Raw genomic sequence first — 20,051 nt, 5'->3', positions numbered from 1 at the left:
ATTCAAGCTGTGCTCTTGATGTCCAACTCCCTCTGATGTCTGGAGGATGATCACCGCAGCGATGAGACTTGAACTGTCCATAGCCAAGATTAACTGAGACTTCGACAGTCCTGCTGCAGCTCCACTTCCAGCGCTGGCATTCAGCTGCCAGGTACTCGCTCTGAGCACCCGGAGCTGACAGATTGACCAGTGTTTGCTACGATTCATTATTATGGGTGCTGGTTTCCAGAGTCCTGCGCTGAGCCTGTCCTGCGGGTGGGTGCACGTGCTGGAGTGTCGACTCTTGCGGCCCATCAGCATAGAGCAGAGTCATTGCAATAATTAATTCTTTCAGCTCCAATTGGGTTTCATGGGCCATGGCAGCTAGGCACGATTGATATATTGCCTCTTTTATGCAATATTGATCTAGGCTGGGAGGAAACACAGCCTTAAACCAAGGAAACAAAGCAGATGTTTAAGATTGCCAGGTTTGGTGCTTGAACCTTGATGCCAAGTGAACTGTGCTCCAGATGTATCAGTATGAGCAACGTGGGCTAAATAGCAAGGACTAGCTCCTTGGGAACTGCAGCTGCCCTCTGGTTTCAGGAAGGAATCTGCTGCTTTAGCTTTGGCTTTTCTGCTCAAATTTTACTGGGGCTTTTGTGGTCCTAAAGCTGGCAGAGGACTCGAGAAGGGAAATTACTCCCAAATCAGTGTTTTTATTGCCTATATTTCAGATCCTCTCCTCTTCGCATGCTCCATGCTGAAAGATCCCCATCTTTGGTTTTCAGCAGAGATTAAAAGGTTTAAAATAGTGCGCGTGGAGGGGAGCCACAGTGGGTTAAAGCAGCTTTTGGAGAGAATTAGCGGATGAGGTCAGGAACAGGGGTGTCTGGAAGGTGCTGGGTGACGTGCAGAAAGCACGGAGCATGCGGGGGTTCAGGCAAGTGGATTAGATGAGGTTACAGGCAATTTCAGACCGTTGGCCTAGGAGGCTCTGTCTGCTCTTTTCCGCACACTGTGAAGAGGAGAATGCATTCTCCCGTTTCTGATAGCAGAAGTTATACGTGCTTTGTGCTCGCTAATCATCAGTCATGTCTAAAATTCATCCCTGCGCTGGCCAGCGGTCCCTCAGGTGAGGCTCATTCCCGCATTCATTCCGCCTGTCTTTCCCCGGTATGTGCCAAGCCTTCCGGTAGGCGTTCAGGCTGTGCTCGCAGGTCCCCTGACGGGATTCTCTGGCCGAGGTCTCAGGGTGGGACTATGCCTACACTGTCAGTAGGGGATGAGTTCTCCATTCCTTCACTTAGGACTCTCAGTTCCTTTTCTTTTCCTCAGTGATTTTTCTCGCTGCTTACTGCATCCGCCAGCCAGAGAGCAGAGGTTTCTCTCTGCAGACAGAGGTCTGGAGTCCAGACACTGCAACACCACTTTTCCAGGCACTGATGGGCAGCTCCTTGGAAGGTGAAAACTTCCCTATTGGAGTTTACTTGAAGCCTCTCTGCTTTGAGGAGCGATCAAAAGGGGAGGGACTTCCCCCAAAAGTGTGACTAACCAGAGAGAATGGGGTTGGTTTGGCTTTGCTCAGGCCGGGGCTGTTGGTTCCTTCCCCTATGAGTCTTCCGAAAGCCAAACAAAAAGGGGAGAAAACCTGAAATGTTTTCTACACAGATCCCAAAAGCAACAAGTAGAAGCCTTTGCACCACCGCTTGACGTGCTGCGGCACGGACTCGGGTGCCCTGGGTGCTGTACAAGCACGGCGCTGTCTCCCTTCTGGGCCAGGCTTGGCCTAACTGTGTTGTAGACAGAGGTGAAAATTTCGAATCCACTTTATTATGCCTAAAACACAAGCATGGATTTCAGACTTTTGGGGAACACATAGTTAGGGTGAAAAGACAGCTGGAGGAGGAGTCTTATTGCAAAAATATCTTTTCTGCTTACCGATAAACCTGTCCAGCATGCCTGTGCACATACACGCATCATGCAGTCAGCTCCTCCTCTTGCAGGCACTAAATACACTTCCCAAGGCCTCTGCTCTCACCTCTAGCATGAGCATGTGCCGGCAGGACCCCCCGGGAATGGGGGTGCCCTACCCCATTGCTGGCGCCACTTTGGTGGAAGCGCAGTGACTGTTACTGCGGGGTGACAGCTTTACTGCAAGGCTTTTGGTTTTAAATATCTCTTTCCAAGCACCTTGCTTTATTCAGACAGCCTTTCTTAGTCAGACTGGCTGAGTAAAGACGACTGTCTCAAAATTAGTCTGCTTCGTGGAAAGCTTCTCTTTGCTTTTTTAATTAAGAAGGTAGAATTTACTGGCATTTTCCCTTTCACAGTATTTCACTGTCTGTAATCTTCTCGAGTGACTCTGGTCTCGTCTTTGCAGCAATTTACTGAGCTTGTTTATCAAAAAGGCAATCAGACATGTTTCTTACAAGATGCCCTGAGAGCTGCCACGTAGACCTGAGTATTGCCCTTGGTAGGTGGGCTAACACACAGAGGCGTATCTCCGTGGCTAAACAGGTTACCCTGCATTAACTGAGCCACAGTAAATCACTCTTCACATGATCTTAACTCATCGCCAAGTGCACGGTAAGCGTGTTAATGTAAACGTAATGAAGGAATGTAACCTAGAGCATTTTGCTGTATATCTGCCACCAGCTGAGAACACACACAAACTCAACTACCGTAGCACAGTAAATTGCCAGGCCGCGATAATTCAGTCACAAATCTGCATCCCTAGGTTAATTTGGTGTGACTTTTGCATCTAGACTCCAGCCTTCATAGATATTGCAGAAGCTGATTCCCTGTCGTTCCGCACTTGTATTGTCATTTATAGCAAAACAGGGTGCAAAGTGGGTGTACGGTGCTACAAAGGCATAAACGTTTTTCCTGATGTCTCTGCTTTTAGGCAGCCTACGCGTTCGATTTAGATCCTGTAGCCCATTTCCAAACTCACCAGTTTTGTTTTGGGCCAAACCCTTTCGTTCTGTATCATTACCTGTGCTATTCCCTGCTGCTGAAGCCAGCCCCCGGCCCATAGGGAGGTAGAAGCAGTAGTTCAGCTCTTTAATATCAACTCCATGCGTCACTGAATGATCTCATCCAATGGATTTAATCCAGGCCAGACATGGGCACCTAAGGATGTTTTCAACCTACTAGCCAGAGCACATGGCACCATATTTATGTCAGCATCAGACCAGGCGCTGGCCGTCCCCTGCTGTGAGCAAAGTCATTCTCATGCCATTACACTGCAAGTCTCTTTAAAGGAACCATAGCAGCTGCTTTGCAATCTTGCTGGTTTTTTTCTAGTAAACTAGAAGAATTTTGTCTGATCAAAGTCACGTTTTATTTTTGACCAAAGCTGTCCCAAAGGGAGGTATTCTGAAAGACATGTACAAGCATATTTGTTTAGACTAGCACTGACTGTCCATTTCTTCACACAGACAAGCTCTCAACTCATAACCTGTCTCATTCCACCATATTTCCAGCTCCTGGGATTCCCTCTGTAGCCTCGTATATCTTCCAGCTTATGGTTTGACGGAGCTCTTTGAGCTCACGCTCACGAGGTCTACACAGAGATTTTCTTTGTTGCTGTTCGCTCCTGTGTTGCTGTTGTTATTTGGAGACAAGATTAGATTTCTTGCTGATGTTAATTTGGGTTTTTCTGGCTTTTTCCCACGGTTTGAAAAGAAAATCAGCTTCATGGTTGCATTATTAAATAAATATTAACAATGGTTATTATGAAATGCTTGATGCAGTTACAAAGCCCGGAGTTACGATCCATTTTTCTCCCAGGTGAGGTTTGTAGCCCTTTACACACAACAGAAGGGGGTTTATGTAGTGGTTAAGCCACAGATGAGTACAGATAGGAAGCGGAGATCTCTGTGAGGACACTTGTCTTCTACCGATTTCTTTTTTCCCCACGTGCAGTAGTTGCCATTAAAAGGCCACGGTATCAGCGCCCGATTTTTTTGCAGTGGTGCTGAAGTCTGTTCTGTTTATGAGCGGAACGAACGAGTGCAGCACGTCACATGGACCAGGACATCTGTGTGTGCCAGGCTCACGAAGGTGGTGTCTGCCAGGGAAGAATCGGGCCCTGACCGTGCCTCCGTTAAGTCTTCCGCTGCTGCCCGTGTTACTTGCAATGCGTCCCACGGGAAAAGGGATCTGGAAGGTGCCTGGATCCAGGCACCTCCGTCCGCTGGCTATACTGGGATCACAGGCACGCGTTTATACGGCTGCCTGTCCTCTGCTCGCTCAGAGCCCGGGGCGCCTCTATTTCGAAGAGCAGCGTGACTCGCCGTGGTCAGGGAATCTGTCGCACCTTACGGTATTCCCTGTCCCACCGCGCTCTGTTGGACACGCTCCAGGTGAAACGGTGATGCGGCACCTGCCCCCAGCCCCAGGACGAGCGAGGCAGTTGGCACTGGCCCCAAAGGGGCTAAAGGCAACCGTGCCAGCGGGGCTGGGCCGCGCAGCCCCCCCGGGGCGTGCTTCGGAGGAACCAAAGCAAGGAAGATGCTGCTGAAACGGGCGTGCGGGAAGCGATGGAGGGGCGGGGGCAGAAGGCTTGTGGTGTGGGCACGGGGCTTGCTGGAGCAGGAAGCCGGCGTGTTGCTGAAGAGCCCTGGCTTCATAGCTACCTCTGGCCACCGACTTCTGGGTTAGGCAGGAGACACGCGGCCCCCGGCCCTCTTGGGCTCATTCACAGTTAGAGCTGATGAATCTCTCGCGTCCGAGAGAGGGCAGTGGGCCCGAGAGGCTGATTTACCTCGTCTGTTCTACGTTGAGGAGACTCTTCAGTGAAGTGACAGCAGCTGAATGCCGCAATCACCCTGTAGAGCCTATTTTAATCAGCTTTCCCTGTGTTTGTGGCTTCCGTTTTGCTTTACTTCTCTAAAACTCGTTGCTAATATACAGCATGTCGTACTCCCGTTACATGGTACAACCTCCCCCAGCAGCGCGTTAATGGCTCTGCCGTGGCTCGGTTAGAAGCAGGAGCGACGGCTTCTAACGCAGAGGCAGCACAGGACCTCTGTGCTGTGTGCTTGCTTCCCTTCAGTAAGTCTGGCACAAAATCCTGCAGCTGAGATTTAAGTGATGTCATCTTTACGGTCTCATCAGAGCTATGGATACAGTTGATTGCATGCAGCAGGGAAGCAATACTGAGCTTGGTTAAATGTGCTCACTTGTTTTCATTATCCCACTCTTTTTCATGGCCCAGCATGGCAGCTTGGGAACACAGAATGTTTTTCCTCATTTAAAGGGCTTGGGTTTTGCTTTGCTTCTTAAGTCTCTTTAAATTAATTTCTAGGCCTGTTAATTATTCATTATACCTTAATTATATTTAGTCCACCATTGTCACTCCTCCTTTGGTGAGGAAAGTTGTTATTTATGAGTCAAAAGCTATTTATGAAACAGACAGTCTGGTATCGTCAGGAAGACGGGAGTTGGGGGAGCAGATTTAATTATTAAAAGAAGCTTTGATTAAAGAGAGTGAGTTGATTTAACAAGTGCAACTGGTTTTCTCTCTCTCTCTTTTTTTTTTTTCTTGCTAGATGTGCAGAAGAAAGCATTAATCTGTCAGGCCTGACCTGAAACTATAGGGCTCGCAAAAATGCCCCAGGAGATGGAGGGATCATTTCTGCTTTATTTCTTTTAAATGGTGTAAACAGGGCTTGCTGGCAGTGGTTGCTGGGGTTGATTTGTAGTCCGTAGGCTCAGAAATAAAATTTTGTTGTAAGAGAGAACCTCATAGTAGCTGGCCTTTTATCCTGATAGGCTGGGGCTAGACACGCTAAAAAACGAGCCAGTGTGTGTTCTGTTGTTTCATCTGGGAGTATAATTTGTTCTGTTGTGTTAGGGTGGGGGGGTCATTTGAGCACCTAATTTTCCATCAGTCACGGTGGTATAGAGTTGGATCGTACAGCAAGGAGAATTAAGCATCAGTTGAGCTTAGTAGCTTTGGAGATACTGGTTACTGCATAAGATGAAGACCTCAGGGCAGGGATTATATTTCTGTTCTGTGTTGGTTCGAAACTGAGCAGACCAAGATCTTTGGTTCATGCCAAGGATCCAAAATGCCATTAAACTGAAACTTCAGTTTGTTAGTTCTTGGAGGTAGTTTTCTATCCTGGGAGGAGGAAGGATTTTTTTTTTCCTTTTTCTTCTTTTTTGTATAAAGAAAAAAAACTTGGAGGGAACTATCCATGAACCCCAACTGTGTGGCAGCCTAAGCTAAGGTTTTACTGCTGTAAATACATGCACATATTGGACTATTTCTTGCATAAATACCAAACATTTCAGCAGGTAGCTTGAGGAAACAGTGCAACAGTAAGTGCCACATAAATGTAAGTATTCCTAAACAGAATAATGAAGTTCTCCAGCATGCAAGTCAAGTGAAACGCAGAAGGAAAAAACCCTCCAGGTGACTAGTTACTTAACCTGGGCATAAGTCACTAGGCAGGGCTCAGCTGCAGTGTGCCGTCTGTGTTGCCAGCTCCATGCAGTGTCTTCACCAAAACCTTTTCTGCAAGACCACGAGATAGAGGCGGACAGCTGAAATACTCCCACTGACGTGAATTCCTATGTTAGGTGTGCTTAGCCAAGTGGAGTCCGTAATTACTTTTTTGGGGCATGTAAACTTCTGCATAAAATACAGCATGAAAAATGCCGTACTTATCACACGAATTGTCGGCAGTGCCATAGTGGTCTCGCAGCTTCTCTTTATTTTCTCCATGCACAGAGATTGCGAGTTTGTAGGTTCCACTCAACTGTTTATTGTTGCCGACCAAACTCATACAGGCGGGTGCTTATGTTTGACTCAAATGTATTTGTTTCCCTCAACCTTCACAGCTCAGGTAGACAAATGGTGTCCCAGTGAGAGCAATGGCTTTCAGTCCCCATCTTGAACCCGAACTGCTATGGACCAGATGTGAACGAGTAGTGCCAAAAAGTAAATACAGGCAGCTGTTGTGATGCCAGAAGTACCAGCATGACTGCTCTTGGCTAGGTACTTATTTGTTTTTCATCCCTTCCTCCTCCAAATCCTCCCCACTCTGCTTCTGTCTAGAATAGAAGAGAGATGGAGAAATTTAAGAACATTTCCTTTTCTGTCTGTCTCTCTCTGCACCCTTTCTTTCCCATGTCTGATTCTCCTAGCTTCAGTCTAGATAAAAGCTGGAATTCTTAAGGATAGATTGGGATAAGGGAGAGAAAGAAAAAATGCAACTAATCTGAAAAGCAAGTCAGAAAAAATACAAGCTCTCATCTGAAGGCCAGCTTTGCCTGTTACGTGTTTGCGTAATCGTAGATCCCTAGAGTCGGACCCCTTACAGCTAAACCCCGTTGTTGCTGCTTCTGGTAAAAAGAACGAAATAAGCATATAACGTCAGGGTAGCTTGTGCAAGTCTCTATTTAATTACAGTGCTGCATGAAGACATTTGTTGGTGTCACATGTACTTGTGATGGGTATTATACATTCTTGACTCTTCAGGAAGTCCTGTTTTCACTGGAGATTTTCACCACAGAGGTAGTGGCTTCAGCAGGATTTAATAAGACGGTTAGACCTACTGCAATTAGTTTACTCTTCAATCAGGAAGATAAACAGTATCATGACTAGTGGGAGCAAGCGGGCAAGCGCCAAATACAGTGCAGGCAGAACTCACTAGCTTCTTAATTAAAACCTGTTCAGGGAGTGCAGAGAGCCACACGGGCTTCAGCGAGCTGTGAATCACGGGGAAGAAAAGCAGGAACGGGAAGACTCAACAAGCAGAACTAAAGCTTCAGTTGCAAATAATGAATCACAAAATAGGGAGTATAGCAAGGGTCTTAAGTTCTTCTTCGGGAACGAAGAAATGAAATCTTCTCACTAATGCGTTTTAAAAAACGTATCAGTAACCTTACCATCATCAGCATGTCCCACCATCTGAAGTCCTTGTGAAAGCAGTATTTTTGCCAGCGCAGAAGTAACAGTAAGGACTGTATTTGCCAGACTCAGATCTGTGGGCAAGAGACCTGAGAGTCCTGTATCATGCAAATTATGACTTCTCATAATTTTCCAAACTTTCCACAAACACCTTCTGTCACAATTATGGGCTGGTTGTCATTGTGCCAGGTGCTGTGCAAACAGATTGCAAAGGCCGTCCTTGCTCTTGGCATTAGTTTATTCTTTGTAAAGCCAGAAGTGATGATATATTTGTTCCTCTCTCGAAAAGAGGTATGAAGGCTTGATTCACAGGTAGAAAGTGCTTTAGTTTGTTGTCTTTAAGGGTAGATATTTTATGGGAAAGGGAAACCTGATGCAGAGGAGATGAACAGACATGGCATTACCACCTTTCCAAGGGCAGTGGGGATATAAATATTCCCACGAGATGCTTTTGAGTCTGGAGTCTTAGGAACGAGTCCTTTAAATGTCATTGGGATGAATGATGGGCTGCAGGTAATTTCTCCCAACGAATACTTAATCTCTAGGAAATGACAAGTGGGTTTTTTGGTCCGAGTTAGCAAACACATGAAGCACGTAGGTGCTTTTTCAGCAGCAGTTTTCCTCCACAATATTTTGGAAGAGTTTTTCCTCTAGTAGTTCGGGTGAGTTGAGCTATAAGGTTCTGCATCTAGAGTCAGAAACAAAATTTTCAAACAAGGTACACATTATTGAAGATGATGATTTTGTTCTGAATTAACACTGAACACAAAATACAATTATGGCACAAAGTTAAGACATTATTCTCATTCCACTTATTTTGAGGGCTCACAACAGGTTTTAGTACAGGGCAAATATCACCTATGGCAACTTCCAAATGCTTTAAAGCTCTTTTGTTTATCTGAATATTATTTTCTATTTTGATACAGCTCCCCACCAGTTAAGTGACAAAGTCAAATGGCACCTTTCTGCTTTGCGATTGTAAATATGTTAGAAAATTGAGCAGTAGCTTGTGACTATTTTATCACAAAAAAACCTACTGACTTTACACTATTCTTTAAATCTTTTCATTAATACCAGTCTGAGTTGATTCCCCATCACTGAGTGAGCTTGCTTGGTTAAAATTGGAAAAAAAACCCAAACAGATGACATGTGCCTGAGATCTCTTGAGTTAGTGTTTCCAATTTTCTGAATAAAAAAGGATTGGAAAGTTTCCTTTGCTTCTGTAAGAACTGTTTTTTCCCTTGCCTATGATCCTATTAACATGCAAAGTATGAAGGTTCCCTAGCTGTGCATTACAGTATGAAGACAGAAGAGTGACTGGCCCCGTTTTACACGTTCATAACGTTTTCTTCTGACAGCATCGTGTAACACTTGGTTCGCGTATGTCAACAAGACGTTGCTCTGATAAGCATGTATCCTCCCATTCAGTTAATACACAGGACCTATTTCTGCTGAGGGTATATGCCAAAACCCTTCACTAAGCCGGGACGCGTTTAGGCGTCTGTAGGATCACTCTTCATTTACATTTATAGCTATGAACAGACCTCAAAGAGCCATGCTCAAATGTTATACAAGTCCATTGGCTAAATACTAATAACACTGATTTTGGGCCTCTTCCAAGAATACAAGGTTTAGAACGGAAACCTTTGGCTCAAGGTGGGACTCCTGTTTCAATTTCAGTAAACAGTTGAGAGCATGTGTTATAGCTGCTTTACATAATCTCGTCTTGATAGACAGCTGGAACGCATTCTACCAGCACAGTCCATCCCACAGGAAAATGCTTTGTTAGCAATATAGGAAAACCAGAGAATAAAAGAAACCCGCCTTGGCAGCAGTCTTTTCTGTTCTGAAGCAGAAACTATGTGACTATTCCACAAACTGCATAGAGAGAAAAGGGATTCTATTGCTCTCCTGATTGTGTTTTAACATCTTTAGAAAACAGCAGGTAACTAGAAGTTGTGAGCCTGCCTCTGCATATGGCTATTGTAATCATCTAGTTCTTCAGATCCTACCTTAATTTCTAGCCAGACCTATTTCCATGTAATTTTATTAATCTTACTATATTTTATTTACAGAGATATTACAAAATATGTTGTGAACTGAGTACAATTATTAAGTACAGTGTGGATTTGGCAATGCCAGAGTCAGCGTGGTGAAATTATGCTCTTATGGGCTTTCAATTGTTTAAATCCATGGCAGATAGATATTGGAGGGCAAGGGGTGCTGGAAACATCCAGACCTTTCCAGAGTCCAACTTGGATACAGGAGCAGGTCCAGCTAGGGACTTTCTTGGACTTTTATTCTGGCTGTCTCCAAAACACACAGTTTTATCTCATTTTGTGTTGATTTAAATTAGGCACGCTGTTATTCTGCACTCTCTCTGTTAAGAGACGTAGGCAAATCATATCTGAGGTGGTCCTTGGCTTCATGGCACCCTGATGTTAGATGAGAAGAACGGGACCTAACTTAGCTGACTTGTTCAAGTTCACATCTGAGACAGACATGGCTGCAGATGCCTCACCTGGCACGCTGTCTTCATGCACCACACTAACACTCCTCACCTAGTTTTGTAACTTCTTGTAAGAGACTGGAGATGAAATGCTGGTGGGCAGAAATTGCTGCTGGGCCGGCTGATGATAGTTGGTGTCCTGTTTGCTCTGAATGTATACCGTGCAAAACAAGGTATCACTTCTTTAGCTTCTCTTCTGTTTTTTGGCTTGGGCTTCTGTTCAACTCATCCTAGTTATGCATATTTACAGTGATGTAGCGGTCCCACGTGAGACTTACGTTCCCCATCTTCCTTCTCCCCATTGCTTGTAGGCCCACATTGTCTCGGGGTTTGGATCTGTAAGGTGGCAGAACCTTCTTAGCCCACTTGGAGACCTCTTAAAGTTTTTTCTCAAGGCTTCAGCAGTTTAATACTGGGTAAGTCAGCTCAAGGTGAAGGCAAAGCTATTGCATGGAGTTTCCGCAAGCTCTGTCTGGCTCCTATTGCAAAGCAGAAAAGATGGTCTTGTCTTTGGTGAGAATCGTATCAATGACATAACACGCAAGCCAGTAGCAGCAGTGACCTATCGCTACCTTCACATGGCTCTGCGCCTGTCTATATTTAATGCACTCAAGGTTAGATGGCCACAGGCAAGAATCAAGTGAGTGTGTCTTGATTTTTGCTTCCGCTTTAAACACAGTGTGAGGGTAGCTCTGACAAGTGCCCTTGGGATTGGTGTCCCCGAGTCCAAAGGTCACCTGAAGGGATGAAAGAACCTCCCACATGGAAGTCCTCATTACATCCCCACCAAGAGGTGCATGGGCATGGCACTGTTGTAACACTGCAGGCCTCATGCCCCATACAAGAGCTTGAGACCTCCCCATGGCTGCCCGTTTGTGTGCATGAATGGCATCGGTTTCTTTTTTCTCATTCTTCAAAATGTAGTTGCTGGTTTTGCTTTTAACAGTGGAGGATCTTCATGAAAGCCTTGCGAAACTCAATGTTGAAGGTGGTGTAAATAATTGGGTTGACAGCACTGTTGACATATCCAAGCCACGTGAAGGCGCTGTACATTGCTGGGGGGATGTTGCAATCGCAGTGCATGTTCAGGATGTGAGTGATGAAGAATGGGAGCCAGCAGATGATGAAAACACCTGGGAGAAAAGGAAAGAGACAGATTTTGATTGCTGAAAGCTGGACAAATTTTGAGACTGAGAACAGCAAGGTTCTTTTGGGTATAAAGGAAAAATGTTTCCCTGAGGAATAAGCCTTCTGTTTGTCTGTTAAGTCTCATATTCTATATTCTGAGTATCCAGGTACTAAAGAACCTCTTTGCTGATGTAATTAGAGCAGTTACAGCAAAAAAATCTGGCCTTCTGAGGTGCCAGTTTCTCATTGAAGTGTGCTGCCTTTTGTGTTCTAGAAAGCCCAGGAGCTCTCTTGCCCTGCACCCAGCTGTCTTTTGGCAGTCCAAGCACCCCACAGATGGACAGTTTTCTGAGCCTTTTGTACAGTGCTGTGAACTGTTCCTAGCTGGGAAGGAGGTAGCCTTCCTACGGGCAGCCTCTTGCCTACTTGCCTGCACATCCACTAATGCATCCAGTGAAATTATTTCTGTGGAGGCCTGGAAAAACAGCCTACGCTGGACATTCAGACTGGCTACCCTAGCCCTGAGTGGCTATTGGTTTCTGCATAAACACAAGAGGAAGCCAATGAGCGCTCTCACCAAGTACAATGGCTAGCATCTGAGTGGCTTTCTTTTCCTTCTGTTGTGACAGTTTCCTCCTGCTTACAGTCTTGAGAGAGGTCCTTGTCTTGCCATTGGGCATAGACTGGATCTCAAAGATCTTGGCTGTGTGGGGTGTTTCTTTGGCATGTCCGTTCTTCTCTGCTTTCCCAGGGCTGTCCAAGGGTGCCTGCAGGGTTGAGTTGGTGCCCTGATTAGAAGCAACTGGCACAACCAACTGATGGTTACTTGGTGCCGCTGGTTTGATGGTGGTTTTCTCAGGGGGACTGGTACTGGACACCATCTCCATTTCCATCTCTTCTATGTGACTCTCCACCTCCTGGACAAGAATCAAATGTCCACAACATAAAGACAGATAAATATACAGAGAGGAGCAATGAACATTCCTTGCAGAGTGAAGCTGGATGCTGTTGAAGAACAATCAATCCCTCTTCTCCCTCCCTACACTTTTGGTAGATGCTTGGAGAAAGGGCTGTAAAGTGTTTGCAGATGAGAATACTTTTGGGTAGATGGGATTGACAGAACCGTGGTGAATGACTCTCCTTTATTGCATGACGAGGCTAAGAAATGGGAGAGACGCTGTCTCCACTCCCCATAGATTTTGTTTAGGTTTCAGAATATAAATAAATAAAAAAGATCAACAAGCAAAACCCAACAGAGCCAATGCAGTCAAACACTTAAAATAAATAACAGAGAGGAGAAGGAAATCAGAGACACAAAATGTTAAAATGTCATGGCTTTTATAGCTGATCTTTAGGTGAGCTTAGTCTGGCTTTTTGAGCTCTATGATGTTAAACCCCCTGCTTCACTCTAAGGAATGGGAAGAATATTTAAATTTTGAGATTGAATGGTAACCTTTGTTCTTAGTTCATTTTTCTCCCACCCTACATAAACTCATTTTGTGTCCTGAGAGGAGAAAAGGGGAAAGCTAAATGCTCTGAAAAGCTACCACTTCTCTTTAACACTCACCACTTTGCGCTTATTAACTTGGAAACTCCCATTGGACTTCACAATAACTGTGCAGAGCTTGACGTCTTCTGGATGAGTGCATTTGTCCTAAGGGGCAAGCACCAGCTCAGAGGTTACACAAGCAGATAGTAATTGGGAAGGGAAGTTGGTAAGGGGAGGCACTTGGCAATACAAACATGGGGCATGAAGCAGAAATTAATCAGTGTGCCTAAGGCGCTAAGAATGACGGAAAACTGCTCTGAAGAAGCAGTAACGGAGGCGAGTATCCATTGTGCTTTTCACCAGAGGAAGGAAACCGCCAAGAGCTGCTTGTGTTTCAGTCTATCCCTGTCTCGCTGCCTCCTTTGCTTGACGTGGCACTGGCCTCTGAGGCAGCGCGGTTTGGAGGCAGTGCCTCTGGGACTATACGTTCCTAGTGGTGGTTTTGCATGTGCCGCAAGAGTAGCGTTTTCATAAGCGGTCTCATACTTCACATGCTCAGCTGGACTTACATACATCTCTCATGCTTTGAGAGGCTGTTTTCACTGCAGAGGTATCATGACCAGCAATGTAGCTTGCGCCCCAGCCATGCAAACAATTTCCATTGAACTTCTTCGTCACAACAGCAGCACTGACTCAGAAAATAGTATAGCCTGTAGTCTTGGGCACCCAACCCCAACTCAGCAGAGCCAAAGGAAATGCAGCCGTGTTAATGAAGCAGCTCCTAATGCAGATCTGCTGATGAAACATCCCCTGAGATCCAGGGAGGCCTGTGAAGCACCAGACAGTGACCTGATAATCCAGAGCGTGCAGCTGGGACTCCAAAATGGCACAGGACACAGCGTTCACCTTTGTGATCCGGTATTTCACCTAGTGCAGCCAGTGTCATTTGGGGAAGGGAGGAAGCGCTTTGGGGAGTGAGGCGGAGCGGGAAGGGGAACGGCCAGAGACTGCTGAGAGGAGGGCAGAGGTCTAGTTACCTTCAGGGGGGCTTGCGTGTCTGAGTCCAGGCCGTGACTGCTGCGCTTGGTGTTGACACGCTTCCTGCGCTTCCGGAGCACTATGTAAATCTGCACGTACACCAGCAGGGTGACAATGAAGGGAACGTAGAAGGAGACGATAGAGGAATACACAACGAAGGCAGGATTGGCAATGATGCACTCCTTCTCATCTGGAAGACAAAAAGTTTCCGGCTTGTTGTCTCTGCTGCTGGGAACTAGTACCGTCTTCCCTCTTTCAGAAGGCAGAGAGACACCCAGAGAGCGAGCGGTTCGGGTTTTGGCAGGAACCACCTTGTCAGCTGGAAGCGGTACCAGACCAGCAAACTCCCCTCGAGTCCTAGGGAATCACATATGACCCAAAGTCCCTGGCTATTGCTTGCCTTATAACTAAAGGCCCGCCAAATCCCATGCTGTTCTCTCTCCTGCCTCAGTGAAGCTTTGTCCCGTGACTTTCTTTTTCACATGTTTTAATGTAAGAGGGATTTTGATTTTGTAGGCGACAAATGCTCATGTAACACTGACGAGTGTTGTATAAACATCTACATCACCTCAGTTCTGATGTGTCTAAAACACTGGTCTGGAACAGACAGAGATGAAACGGATCCAGAAGCAGCTGACAGAAACAGTCTGGGATGACACCGGGAGAGGACACGTGAAACAGGGGTGGATGCATCCCAATACACCCAAAACCTGATGCCCATGTTTATTCCTGACTTGTAACAGACGACTTTCTGGGGACCCAGTAAAGCCAGGAAGGTGCCGAGAGCAGCTGGAGGTGGTATAACACTCACCTGTGTTGTTGAGGCCAAAGAGGAGTGGGCAGGAGATAGCAAACGAAAGCACCCAGACCACAGCAATCATGACGGTGACCCTGCGCTTCGAGCTGTAGCGGGTATTATACAGCATTGGCATTGCTACTGCTGTGTACCTGCAGTGTGAAGATACAGACTCAGGCTGTTGTTGTTCTGCCAGCGCTGACAAACTGTGTGGAACATTACACCCAGTTACCGCGTCTGAAAGCCTGGTCCAGCAAGAGAATATAGGGCAAGCCAGGTTTCACCAATCTCCAAGACGTTTGCAGTCCCTGCTTTGGAAGGCGTGAGGCTGGGGGCAGTTTGGCATAGCATTTCCCTTGCACTCTCTCTGAGCTACTGCCTACCCCCTGCTGTCTGCTCTGCCATTCAAGTACATAAACAAAAGGACTGAACTAGTGGGAACATATACAGACAATTCCACCTACATTCTCAAGACCAGTGTTTCTACGTCTGCTTCTGATGGCATCCCTGCTCAGACCTCATTTAGGTCCTCTAAATTGCTCTTCAAAATATGTCAACGCTAGCTCTCACCACTTTGAAGTCTCTGAGTCACGGGTAAAATTAGACCATCTAAAGATGGCCGTGACTTGCTACCGTGGGTTTGACACGACTTGCTGCCATGGAGCCCTCACCTGTCAATGCTGATGGCACAGAGGTTGAGGATACTGGCAGTACACATCATAACGTCGAGGGTTACGAAGATATCACAGTGGATCCGACTAAACCTCCACTCACCAACCACCTGCAAAGAGAGACAATGAGGTCATAAAAGAATTCACTGATATGCTACTGAGAGGGTCTGAAGGGAGAATTTTGCACAAAGATATAGATAGTTGCTGGTAGCTGGAGTTCTGCTGGTTCAAGAGGGATCAAAATTTTGTCTACAGAAGTTCCAGCTGGAATCGGGCGGCATGCAATCAGTCACATGCTGTGCCAAGTAGTTTGCCCTCGAGTGCCTTCAAGGACTTTGTCCTGTCTAGTCTGAAGGTCTCAAATGACGGCACGGCCACAAAGGAAGTACTGTGCTCCATCCAAACCGTTCTTTAGAGCATTCCCCTGAGGGCTGGTGTGATTTTGTCCTTCCTAATTCCATCTCTGGATTGGGTTGGGCAACCCAAACAGCTAACCCAAACCTGGGCTCATATTCCAATGACTGAAGGGAGGGCAAGTCTCTTCAAAAGTCAGAGTGAACTATGTAGGAGATTAAACAGGCCTCTGAAATATTGCAAAGAAGTATTAGGAAGGAAATACATTAATTTTGTATCCCAAGCAACTCTAGTTGTACTTACAGTTTTTTATTATGTCTTCTTTTTTTTTTTGCAATTACGCCTAGCAAAAATCAGCAGTAGAAAAGCAGGACCTTTCCTTCATTTCTTAGTTTAAAAAATAGTGGTGGAAATTCCTCACATATTTTTTTGTGTCTGTGAACGAAATGAATTTAATTCAGAGTGAAAATTCTTTGCCACACTACATGTTGTGATAAAGACAAAGAACTAATGATAACGCTTCCAGTTACCTGTGGCTGTTTTCTCTTCACTTATCTTGCTATTGAAATTGAACTTTGCCAATTAAGTTTAATAGCATTTATTAGGACTGCTCTATTTGACATATGATGAAAAAAGTATATTTTCCTCTAATAAAAATAGAGTCCTGCTGCATTTGAAAATAGAATGAATAAGATACCTGTTCTTCAGTTATTTCTGCTCTGACATACATAACCATAGGCAGCAAAAAGAAGGAAGAAAGAATGACTGCATTGAAGCCTGAGTGACAGATGAATACTCAGTGATTAAAAAAGCACTTAGGAGACTGTTACATCAGTAACTTTGATGAGAATTTGCCCAAAGGCAAAGGTTTCCAGCCAGATATAAGCCTCTGCAAAATCAGTTTCCTGAATGCGTAGCTTCGAGTTTATGGGAGATGCTGTAAAGTGCAGCAGTTCTTTCTCTTAGTGCTTTCATTTACGTAAGAGAAACCTCAGAAGTTTGGAGGTAGATATGTTCGCATCAAGGTTAATTTTTAAAAGGATTTCCTTTTGGCATTTGTTTTGGTCCAAGCTTGTACCACAAAGCGTAAAAAAAATGAGGATATTTACAGAACAAAGGGTTCTGGCCAGTTTCGATTTCAGATTGCAGACCCAGAGAGGGACCGCAGTGTGCCTAATCCACGTCATTCCAATGGCTCCTCCTCTGCCAGCAAGTATTTGTCATGGTTTTCGTTGCTTCAAGCTAGCAGTAGGTTTAGCAGAGTGTGGATAAGAGCAGAAAGGGCAAAAGTAAGTTAAAAAAAAAAAAAAGTATTGCTCAGATGTAGAAGCCTAATTGTCCTACTTGGTAGATTAAGGAAGCTGAGGTTCCTGACCAACTCTATGTATACGTGAGCCCAGAAATGGGAAAGCATCTTACATAATTTGTGCTTTATTCTTCCACATTAAAATAAGAAGTCTCTGGGAGACTCATAGCTGGGCCTAAGGAAGCAAGAGCTTCTCACAGCATAAGCCTTGCTTGAAACGGGTTGTCGCAAAAGAGGAATATAATAGAAGAGCCTAACTAGTCCCGGAGGCATTAACTACAATCACAACCAACCTTTGGTCATGTTAGTAAGCTTTAGCCAGATGCATGATGCTCTGCATTTTTAAAGTGCCATGAAAACGATAATTAACTAGAGTGATAATTACTATTGTGGTTTCTCCACAGCCTATGTCATGTCAGTGGGTTTGTTTTGCTTTGCATTAATACTTAATGGACTAATTGATTGTGGTTTCCTCCCCTGCTCTCCTCTTTGTTTTATATTTTCTCTCATAAACAAGTGCCTGAAAATTCATTGTAAACTCAATATAGTTTCAGTCTTATGCTTTCTCACCACCATTCATTCTCTCTTGGTTGTGATTGTGACCAGCATGCCAGCTCTCAGCTGACTGAGGAACAGGGGCATCCCAGAAAAGGGGGCCAAGGGAAGAGGGGCTGTGTATCTTCTCTTTTTCTTTCCTCTAGAGATGCATTTCATTCTTTCGGGCTATTTGCTGTTGCAAAAGTCATTTGCCATCAAGTGAACAAGTGGCAGTCTTGGGAGTATTTGGCTTTCACAAACCACAGTGCCACTCAAATGCGGCTCTGTACGCAGAAGCACTGAACTCTCTTGTACCAAAGTGACGTGCTAATGGCAGCTATGTGAAAAGTAGCTCACTCCTGATTCCTGTTCTCTCGTACGTGGTGACCTAAAAGCTCTGCATTTACATCCTACTTCTACAGTTGCCTGCTCTTCTTACTACCGTAGTCCTTCAGAAAGAGGGTTTTGATTACTATTTGGTGCAGTTTGTTAGTGTGACACCCATGATGTTGTTGCAGACTCATTCTTATGCTTGGGAATGAACAGTTCGTCTATGTAGCTTGGAAAACAAAGCTGGGTTCCTTTCGCTCTTGACTCATCTATTCAAAGGCCAGATTTTTAATGCAGTTGGATTGTAATTTAGCCCTCTGAACAGTAGTGTATTTTCAAGTCAGCCTGTTATCTGCTATCATGTCCATTTCCTGGAAAAACCTGACCAATTGTTATGAAATGAAGAACGCTTCTGTTTTGGGAAGTTCAGGAGCTCTTGAAATAGCTGATGTCCAGGCTGCTAAACCTCCCCTCTCTCTACCCATTCACCAGAAACATTCAGTACTGCAAAAGAAAACTGGGTCACCTACCTCCAGATAGACCATCCAAGGCATGACCAGAGTTGCTACCAAGAGATCTGCCACCGCCAAACTCACGATCAGGTAATTAGTGGTAGTCTGAAGGGCTTTTTCCCTGGACACAGCCATACACACCAGCACGTTGCCAAAAACAATGACAAAAATGAGGAGGGTGAGCAGCATGGCATAGTAGTTATACTGAGGCTTCTGGTCTGCATTGGTCTCGTTGAGTGCCTTGCTCCAGTTCCTGTCACCGATGTCACCGTTGTACCAAGAAAGGTTTAGGGGATCCATCGAGGTAAAAGTGCCAGGTTCCAGCTCCACTCTGACACAAAAATGTTGAAAAGACAGTCAAAGGCCAACATGTAAAATAAAAACAGAACAATTACACATGTGCTACCTCACTCTTGGGATTCTCTGGAGCCTGTTCCCTCCTACCCTGAATTCCTGTGTGCAAATGGTTGACTGACTGGAAGTGCGATGAAGACCCAGATGGGAGGCTGACTGACGGTCAGATACCTGGGCAGGGATTCAAGAAGTTAATTTCTATTTCCAATTCATCCTCCACATTTCTGTGGCCGGGGATATTAGTTACAGATACTGTGTTACAGACAATTCAGGCAGAGTGCCTGGGATTTTTTTGTTGGCTCCCCTGACATTCCCCAACCACTAACTGCTCTGTCTTAGGTGTGTACAGTTCGGGGCAGACGTGCCATGACCCACTTTGCTTATTTTTCATGTGCTTCATGGAACTTTAGGCTGTGGTGGTTTTGTGGTGTTTTGCTTTTTTTTTTTTTCTTTTTCTTTGCTTTTCCTTATTTTTTTCCTCCAGCAGGGAAATAAATTTAAAAAAACCTATGAACTGAATTGTGATGATAATGAAACGTGACAGTAACAGTTTTGAAGTCAGGGCTGGACTGTCCCTGCCTTCTACCATTCCCCCAGTGAGGCTGCAGTGTAAAGGGGAAAATGGTGGGGGCATGACTGGGTGCCACCCCACAGCCCAACCTCTGCAGCTCCTGGCACTGGGAAGACAGGTCTCCCTGGAAATTTGTGGCATCATGGCAAACGGTCATTTCTTCCCTGGCCAACGGCCATGTGCTGTGCACTCTTTCAAAGGTAACGGATAAACAAATCACGGTTTTTGCTGTAGAGTTCCCTAGAACATATTTAGGTTTGCTACGCCTGCATAAAGCAAACCCCCAAAGACAACTGCAAGTGTCTTCTAGTCTTTTAGGCCTTTTCTGTCTTCCAGGGCTGCCTGTGTGCTCTGCTTCCTTAGCCCGGGCCGTTTTCGGCGCACAGTGAGGGGGCTGGCACTGAGAGGCCTTCCTTTGGTTTCCACTGGCTGTGGATCAGGTCTCAGGCTTGCAGGCATCTTTTATGGTCGAAGAGGAAGAAGAATGAAAATTAACTGAACAGAGATGAGGAAACAATACTCTAAAGAAATGTCACTGTCTGGATATAGA

General features: G+C 45.4%; 1 protein-coding gene across 3 annotated transcripts; it reads right to left on the bottom strand.

Annotated features, from left to right (window-relative positions):
* Window positions 1–11,354: 11,354 nt before the first annotated feature.
* Window positions 11,355–18,898, bottom strand: DRD2 (dopamine receptor D2). 3 transcript variants are annotated; one of them, XM_010295744.1, is made up of 7 exons: window positions 18,595–18,898; window positions 15,538–15,647; window positions 14,882–15,018; window positions 14,070–14,260; window positions 13,111–13,197; window positions 12,121–12,460; window positions 11,355–11,548 (listed from the first exon to the last, which is right to left on the bottom strand). In XM_010295744.1, the coding sequence occupies exons 1-7, from the start codon at window positions 18,874–18,876 to the stop codon at window positions 11,355–11,357; spliced, it is 1,341 nt and encodes a 446-aa protein (XP_010294046.1). In that variant the 5' UTR covers window positions 18,877–18,898. The 3 variants fall into 3 exon arrangements, with proteins under 3 accessions (XP_010294046.1, XP_010294048.1, XP_010294047.1); XM_010295746.1 differs by having other exon boundaries at window positions 12,121–12,310; window positions 18,595–18,876; XM_010295745.1 differs by lacking the exon at window positions 13,111–13,197 and having other exon boundaries at window positions 18,595–18,876.
* Between the last annotated feature and the right edge of the window lie 1,153 nt (window positions 18,899–20,051).

This window comes from Phaethon lepturus, unplaced genomic scaffold, assembly GCF_000687285.1.
Source record: "Phaethon lepturus isolate BGI_N335 unplaced genomic scaffold, ASM68728v1 scaffold4551, whole genome shotgun sequence".
NCBI classification, from domain to species: domain Eukaryota; kingdom Metazoa; phylum Chordata; class Aves; order Phaethontiformes; family Phaethontidae; genus Phaethon; species Phaethon lepturus.
Note: the sequence above shows the minus strand (reverse complement) of the source record. Positions and strands in the feature narration are given on the sequence as shown.